We start from the raw sequence: 9335 nt of genomic DNA on the forward strand, positions 1-9335 counted from the left end.
GATTTAGGTTTATGGTCTCTGGCTGAAGCATTTAATTTCCTTCGTTTTATGTGCACAGTGCAAAAGTTTATTATATTACTTGTGCAACACGAGCCAACATCAGTAAAACCATCCATTACTCGACTCGTACGCAGACATCCTTTACACTCATTAGTAATGAAGTAATGCATTCCATGCAGTGTCCACAGACAATGCAACGATACTAATTCTGTTTTTCATCACTACTAGTCTGCTACCAAAGACTTTGGCAGTGCATACAGCGGCACTAACTGCTTCCACTTTAATCTTGAAATAATCACTTTTATCTCAAACCAAGTAACCTTGTTGTAGTGGCAATAAATCCGCCACAGTGATTTACTCCGATCCAGATTTTATCTCGTCTAAGCACGACCTTTGAGATAGTTACAATCTTCAGACAAAACGTCGTTATCAGTCATCTTAATAACATTCGATAAAATAAAAGTATTGTTATTGTTTGAATCAGTTATCTACAAATAACTTGAGAATTTTTGTTGGCATAATAAAAACATAACGTGTGAGATGAAATAAGTAAATATCTTTGCACGTCCTACCGAGGAAGGTTTCGGAACAATACATAACTTTATGCAGTATAATTAATATTGTTAAAACGGGTGTGGGAATGAGGTCGTGACGTGATAGTCGTGTGATACCTGAGACAAGGAACTGGTACATCTTGCAACAGATATTGTGATCATTGTGAAGCAAACCATGCGTTTAATAAACGTTTGTGTTTAAACAGACTGCGTCCAATCGGGTGGCTTGTGATTCACACACAAAGTATTGTAGACAGCGACAAAACTCTGATAAACCGGAAAAACAATGAAAACAATAAGAGAATACAATCGATTTCTTTCGAAAATTTCAACCCATTCGCATTACAATCATACACTTTAGCAGTACTTTACTTTTCAAGGTAGACGTATTAAATCATATTATTCCTATTATGAAATATACGAAATAATATCTGCTAAGGTCGTCGTTCAATATGCTTTTACATTTGCCAGTAAACTGTTGATACACTTTGTAGCTACAGTGTCAATTAGAAACAACCTCAATGACGTAATTGATACCTAACAAGCCCATATTGTGTTAGACAGCCAGCATTGTGTTACACAATGTATCTACTTGGAAAAGGCTAAGCAAATTTATCACAACCATACTCGATCGATTCAAGGTTGTAGCGGAAACTCCGTCATTGTTAGACTTGTTAAACACAATTTTCAATCACTTCAAATACCGTAAGATTGAATATAAACATTTTTAAATTAAATATTGGCACATGATAACCAGCTGTTGGCTCCATACCAACCACTAGAACTTCAATATTAGTCTTCGGCATATTTTTTCTAGATACCAGATTCTTGTATTAATTACAACTTTAAAGTTAATTAAGCTCATGTCCTTAAATGGACTTTAGTAAGCCGTTTGACACCCTTGAGTTTGTAAAGATGAATAACACGAGTTTGTAATAATACTATAATATGACACAAAACATAAATTATTATCTAAGACACTCGTACCAAGACGCTGTTAGGATTGTCTATATTTGAAAAATATCTCCGATCTCGAAACATTTCCTATTCACATTGAACTGGTATGGGTGTCCCCCAAGGAGCACATCTTGGGTCATTATGAATAAATAATTAATTTCTTTGATTTCAGACATTTGTAATCTATTTTTGATAAAATATATTTATGGAATAGGAAAAGTTTGATCACGGAGTTCCGTGTAAATTTCAGCATTTACATTTTCGCACCTAATTCCATTATCTATTCTTGAAGTCCAAGTTACCTTGACGGCGCACATGAGATCTAACGTTCTTTAAAACAATACTGTGATATTGAAGTGAATGTTAGTAAGCAAGTGAAGGGTGTTAAATTGAACTGAATGTTCACTCGTCCCCAAGTGGTGAAGACAACATTGAAAGAAGTCAAGTTGGTTTCAATGATGCCTGGCAAGTTACTTTTGAGTCTGCAACCATACATTTATAACATATACCATACCCGAACCATATCTACCTCTATACCCAACTACAATATAAAATACAAATATACACTACTAACCAAGGCAGGAATTCCAGGGATTCTTGTTTATCCCGCAAACTAGGGAATAAATCAAGCACAAATGTTTAGCAATACTGTACAGTTAGAGCTACAAGTTATCATTATAGTCTAATTATATTATTACATTGTCGTGTCGGTAATGATGTACAACAATTTATTAATATTTTCATTGGAATATTTTAAATGTACAATGTTGAGAGGATCACATGCATTACATTTATTAAAGGTCATCGCGAGGGGATTTATTATATTTAATTGACCAATTGTACATCTTTAGCACTAAACAGGAGATCTTTAAAGTTGATATTCTTGTTTTTTTAAATGAATTTATATTTAGCAGGAATGTATCATCACGTGCAATATTAGTTCCATAAAAGTGTTCACATAAACCGCAAAACTGAAGTTCCACTTCAAGTTCAGAGCAATTGCTATGTTGACAATGTAAATATTTACAAGATTGTTCGTCAAATAATAAAAGTGTCAAGTTTATGTGAACAGTGTGATTGATTGCATCGTCTTTCGTGTAGTACGTCACTAGGTCATTATTCGTAACAGATTACTAACGCAGATATATTAATCAGTAAAGTTAGTAGGTGTAAGTGTGTATCTTTCGTGACAATAACGCAGGACATTTATGAGTGGACACGTTTGACACGGTAGACATACAAGACGAGCAACCAATAGAACCAGGTCTGAGAGCGGCAGCTGAGCTGTTGGCCGGAGCAACAGTCCAGCTGCGTCCAGTATCGGGTGGTGGTCAGTGTCACTCCAGTGCGTATGTACACACGCATACATACCCTAGTTGGACGTGGCCGATATGTCGGTTCGGGTCGTCGGATATGAGGGCGCGCGTCATCGACTCAGTGGTATTGGCACCACCCTCGTGCTACACGGAGGACAAACATAAACATGTAGACAAACATTGCCCATATGACGTCACAATGAACGCGATAGGTACGACATTTACACCACACGATGCACACGTTTCCTTGCCTGTTGTAGTAAAAAAGTAGCGCCATCGAGTCACTGCAATCACCTCGTACTACGCGGTGGAGTGCTGGTCATTACCTAGCTACCAACAATTTGTATAAAGCTTCATATGCATTGTTAGTTTGTATCTACTTCGAATTGTGTTCAAATTACAGTGTCGTTTATAATAAACTAAAAATATATACTCTATAACTCTGACACGTTCGTGATCTACTTACTTATGACATGAACATATAAAATCATAATGGCATGCATAAAATGACAAGTACAGAAAGCGTGGATGACTTTATGATAACGGAAAGAAACTATGTATTTTGTAAACCTTGTCGACTCCGATAGCTGGAAACGTTCGTAGATGGACTTCAAAAATAAATCATGTCGGAAACACTGTTAGTTCAAATAAAAATTAAAATCTCACTCAGGCAGCAATTGGTTAGCACGCTCGGTAAGGGAGTCAGGAGTACTTGACTAAGCTTTAGTAGACTGGCACGGACTGGGCCGGGCTGGTTGCGGTGCTACACTAAGCTATCATTCCATCACACAAAGAAGTCAAAGAGAGGTGTTATGTTGATGATATACTATAAACCGGCCGACTCCAATGCTTGCCTGAGTGGTGATCGGTAGACTCCAGAATCAGCGTCACAGTACAAGCGCTGCAAAAATAATAACGCTCATGTGTGTGCTTTGATTTCCATCGACAAAAATGGAAATCAAAACGGTCCAACGAGCGCGTCGAAATCAATCTGAGCATACCCCAGCTTGAGAGCTTGCCCGCCCGCCATGAGCCCCTCCTCCCCTAGTAGGGTCACTTGTTCCTCCTCGCGCGACGGGTCCGCCATCTTGTGCACACACACGCCAATATGGCGCCAAGGTCAGACACACGTCAATGTCAATGTCACATTTGGTACGATTATGCGCGTGAAGGATTCAATTTGTGGGCATGAAATCATCTTGTGATAGTGCGGCGGATACGTTGGAGTTTGACGGAGATTAGAAATCGTTCATGTACTCCAGCGCGAGAACAATCAATGCAGACAGTAATGTATGCGTGCGATCAATCAACTGACGACAATAGACGTACAAAAATGTGACATTGACAATACGACGTCATTATTTCAAACAATATAACCGAATCTAAACGTTTCAATTCATAAGCTCGTCGTTTTTGAAGCCCACTTTGTCGGATACATAAGTATAAAATAATTTTATAAAATATAAATAAGTAAATTAGGACCCACGACCTTCATTTAAGGAAAATGTTAACTAAGAATTGAAAGTGTTGAACATAAATTAGTATTTGATACTGTTATTATTGTGCTTAAAGTTAATAAAATAAAATAAAATAATAATACTGAATGAGACACTGATTCAAATCAAAATAAAGAGAAATCAATAAATAATAAACGATGATAAAATAAACTAGGCCGACTGAGACATGTTGAACGTGGAGCTAGTTTTTTTCTACAACAGCATGATTTTGTATCGGCCTCATACCTCTGCCATTGTGTTTTTCAAGCTGAACTCTATCTAATTGATTAACTCTATCTCGAATCTATTGACGACATTCCCTTCAGACTAGTATCTGTAATTACAATGCCAGTCTATATTGACTTAGTATAAAGAATGACTGCAATATAATGACATCTGACGTAATTAACTAACGTACTATAAGATTACGTTGATATAATTAATCGACATTACACATTTTGCGTAAAACATCACGAGGACTTTAGCAGTGAGGCATTTTATCATTAGAGATATATCGACGAGGCAGCTACTAATGACGATGTACTTGATACTAGGCACGTTAACAGACTTATAACTTCGTGAATTTATTGGAAGGCAGTTAGACCTTGGTGGTATTCGTGAGCTCTATGTACTTGTTGAAACTTACCTCGTCAAAGAAAACTTGTGTTTTTCTAAGAATGTGCTTGAGTTCTGTGAGCTCAAGGTAGTTTCTCTTTAGAGCTTCAGCGTTCTGGTTGACCTCGCGGAGTTCATTCTCCAACTTTTCGAAGGTAGCCTACGAGAGACAAATTAAAAATATTTACATTGAGCTGACACGACTGTTGCTGAGTCATATTTAGTGACTGTGATGGATAAGTGAAGAGTTTACCTCAAGATCGATCATCTCCCTCGGTTGTGGGGCCTCGGGGCATTCGCCCGGGATCTCGAGCATGGGGATCCCATCGCGGCGAATCTCCTTCTCCAAGTATCGGAGCTTTCGCTCCATCTCATCACAACGACGTACTTCATTGACGAACTTGCGTTGGAAAGCGTTCACGTCTGGGTTTAACTGGAGGACAAAAGAGTACAATGTTTAATATTGATTTTAATAGAATGGAAGATTTCAAACTCAATGATTCGACTGAGTAATTTGCATGGTTTCGCTGCGGCACGTTCGATTCGTTCTGCAGTCTTTTTCATTTATCCTTAGCGTTGTTTGTCTGTAATATCAGTAGATTCAAGTGGCATGGCTATCTATAGATGCCAATAAATATTATTACTGATTTAATTCCCTTCAACAACTACTCTCAATAGAATATCGACCCATGCGGGCGGACCATAAAACTTTGTACGTAGACGGTAAGCCTAGTAACTCACGGTTATCATAAAGATGGTTGTAAAGTTAGTGGATATGCTTTATGGTTATGTTCTACCATCATATTTATACCTATTCTGCCTCATTGTTGATCGAATAGGTCACTATTTTATGACCATTTAAGTACAACCTGGATACGAGAGTACATTAAAAATTAAACAAGCATTCAGGTGACTGCATCTCTCTACAATCGACAAAGGAATAACTTCACAAGGAATTTTCACGAAATATTCAATGAATTTTCCTAAGATGAAGGTCAAACTGTTATGTCGAGAAACAATACGAAGCTTCAATGAAAAATGTACGATGTTATTTAAAATAGAAGACATTGTGTTTATAACAATAGGCTGATGAAAATATGCTGTTTAGGAATACCGTGATATTGTTGCATTGAATTTTAAGAGGTGGTCATATGACCCCAGACAATAATTATGGAGATTGGAGATCTTCCTTAACGAGTAAAAATGGCAAGAAGTTATACATATTATGTTAAATAGATAGGTATATGTTGACCAACTGAGACGGGTTTCTGGGGAATTTCGAACAGCTTTTTTTAATCTTACCTTGTTTGAATCATCATTATATCGTAGCTACTTTCGGCTCGTCGTTATATCGTAGTTACTTTCAAGTCCTATCTACCTCAACTCCCGGAGTAGTTTTTAATCAGTTGTAGTATTAGCGGGGTGGTTTTTAATCAGTAAGAGTCTGATACTCACTCTTCGCCCGAGGCGGGAGAAGCCCTCAACTATATGAGACAGGACGTTTTTTCTCCACTACAGGCATTGTAGCAACTTCAAGAAAAAGGTCATGATATAATAATGTTGGCATTGGTACGCGGAGTTACGATGTTCCGCAACGCGGTATCGATGCGCCGTGGTACAACTGGCGCAGGCGCCGTGGTGCATGCAAATTACTTATATATTGGAGAGCCAACAACATATTTATTGAAAGAGAAACTAAGCAACTACCTATCTTTTATACATGATTAATGACTATTTATAGGTATTTAATGGTCTTGTTTTAGTACTATCTTAAGTTATTTAGTAGCATTTTCATATATTTTATTCAGCTTAATCTAACTTAATATGTAACATTGATTTACTGCAGGACATAATAAGCAGGACTGAAACATCCCCTTAATATTTAGGTATGAATTGTAGAATAATTATATGTTGTTACCAATGTATTACTAATTTATACAAACAAAGGTTGGTCAAACAATAAAATAACTAACTTTATATCAAACAATAGGTAAATAATAGTTATCTTGTGGTTGTGTTCATTGTTCATTATGAATCATTTAGGCTGGGTAATAACCTGATTCTGGAAACTGTCATAGTTTATAAAATTTTATTATTTACAATTCCATTATCTATCTCTCATTTAATATGACTTTTTTACTAAATAGTTAATATTATATCAATCACGTCAAAATGGCTGAAGGGATACTGGTAGATGAGAAATTAATTAAAATTATGTGCTATTAATTATTTCCAAATACATAGGTAACTCAAGAATTTATTTCTGAATTAACTACAACAATAATGTAATTGATAAGATTAAGGTTCAGCATTTAGGTGTGTAGGTACTTATCAGAAATAATTTGTTCTTATCACTGATTGCCAAGTAATTAATTTGACCAACTTATATAACTAACTAATACCAATCACATTTTTTTAATCAATCATGTGATTATTTTTTCCATTTGTAATTTTAGGTTGGTACTAATGTTCAATAGAATGAATGAATAATGAGAATTTGAGTAAAGAGTATTGTAGAACTAACTTTTTTTTTGAATAATACTGGCTGGCAATATTTTATAACAATGAAATTGAACATTATGAAGATGTACTGGACAAACTGTATAAGTTTTTGAATATTTCACACGGCTGAATCAATAATATTATGACTTGAAAATATAAGCAGTGTCATACCAGACTTGGAATGGAGTCAATCTGAAACCTGTTTTCATTTATTAAATAAAACAGATTAAGAATTCCACAAGCCTTTGGTCACATGATGGTTTTACTCTGTAAATCTATGCTAATGCCAACTCATTGTGATACACAACAATATAAGGAAAGGTGTGTAAGTAGTGTAGTTTATATAATGATGGTGGTAAGATATATAACTTAAAAAGCGTCCTGAGGTCATTGAACTATTAAATAACTAAAAAGACACAGATATAACATTTCTCTTTTCTGTAACTCATGAGTAGACCTTTCTAATATGAAGTATTCATATCACGCCTTTTATCCCTGAAAGGGTAGGCAGAGGTGCATTAATTCCATTGTACAATGTAAACTAACTTTTTACAATTTATGTTATAAGTCCCATGTAAAAGGGGTTGCGCCTAGTGCCATACTGAGAATTTTTCTTAATATCGAAAAATCCCAGCAATACTTTTCCCGATGCAGGAATAAACCCATTACACCTTGAACAAGATAACTAAGTATCCATGGAACAAAGTACTGTACAGACAGAACAAACTGTATTGATGGTATTGTCTTTAAGTATATTGTGCCATTGTATTCTAACAAGAGACTGCAACATTCTCACTAAGGGATACTCTGTCAACAATATACCTACAGCAACCAAACCAAGCTATTGTTTTGACAATGTGACATATAACACAACTAGTTAGATACCCACAGTAACAGGATGCTCTTTATGGATAAAAATATTAACAGAATTTAATAGTAATTGGTCAACTTAATGTGTCTATGTTATAACTGCCAGGTTTGCTCAAAAGACAGTAATACATGTAGATTATTGAATAGTATACTGTTATTATCGTCGTAATAATTACATCTGAAATCGTTATTATCTTGAAATCAGGGCACGAAACACGATCTGACGCGAAACGAGGTCATAGTTCTCTTTATCGAAACTATACATTGTCTATCGTCTTCCAATATTATTAGAGAAAAGGGGCGTATAACATGATCCACATGGCACTACTCACATCTCGGAACTGCACGAGACCCAGCTCCCCGAGTTCAGACACGCATGCATACGCGGCTTCGCTCTGCAGGAAAAGTTGACATAATGTCATTTCTTCACTCCTAAACAACGACCCCATCTTTCACGATTTCTTGCAGCACTCAACACAAAATAAAAATTAATCCAACTTCAGAAAAAGGCCCCGTCGCAATAGTCTGCGAGCAGACTTCGGCAGCGACGAAACCAAATTACTAGTGGAGACAAATCAATCGATATGAATAACTTTCAAGTGAACATTACTCATCGTGCGCAACACGGACTTGTTTGGGGCTACACTACGAAAATTTTAATTTCCCATTCCCATACGTTAGTAAGTAGTATTGACGTCATATAATATTCAGGCTTTTTGGAAAGTTGATTCGTTAATAAAAATATCTTTAGCTGTAAATATTTTTTTGTTATAATTCATTGTCAATTTGTTTTGTTTTGAATACAATACGTTGTCAGATTGTTTTGATATGATTTATCACACTGTTATAAAATACGCTACAACAAATCTTTAGTAAAGTTTTACATTACCCGCGGGAATGAATTCTAACGTGGTAACATTGATTATTGCTTTCTCTGTTTAACAATATATTTATCTCTTTTACACTATCGATTTGATTTTTGACGTTACGGTGTATGTTTATGAAGTATGCTTTGAACAAAAATC

The 9335-nt window shown here is 35.9% G+C and overlaps 1 protein-coding gene across 5 annotated transcripts in view; it reads right to left on the bottom strand.

Annotated features, from left to right (window-relative positions):
- Positions 1-8954, bottom strand: part of LOC118268468 (V-type proton ATPase 116 kDa subunit a 1) — a 33076-nt gene extending 24122 nt beyond the window's left edge. Inside the window, exons 1-5 of one of the 5 annotated variants that reach the window (XM_050706290.1) lie at positions 8643-8941; positions 5192-5371; positions 4970-5098; positions 2883-2971; positions 2086-2124 (exon numbers count right to left, since the gene is read on the bottom strand). In XM_050706290.1, the coding sequence (XP_050562247.1) occupies positions 2086-2124; positions 2883-2971; positions 4970-5098; positions 5192-5371; positions 8643-8759 (554 nt within the window). In that variant the 5' untranslated portion in view covers positions 8760-8941. Of the gene's footprint in view, positions 1-2085; positions 2125-2882; positions 2972-3654; positions 3729-3828; positions 3915-4969; positions 5099-5191; positions 5372-8642 lie in introns of all 5 variants that reach the window. The other 4 variants (XM_050706294.1, XM_050706292.1, XM_050706291.1 and 1 more) reach the window with 4 other exon arrangements.
- Positions 8955-9335: the final 381 nt, after the last annotated feature.

This window comes from Spodoptera frugiperda, chromosome 29 (genome assembly GCF_023101765.2).
Source record: "Spodoptera frugiperda isolate SF20-4 chromosome 29, AGI-APGP_CSIRO_Sfru_2.0, whole genome shotgun sequence".
NCBI classification, from domain to species: domain Eukaryota; kingdom Metazoa; phylum Arthropoda; class Insecta; order Lepidoptera; family Noctuidae; genus Spodoptera; species Spodoptera frugiperda.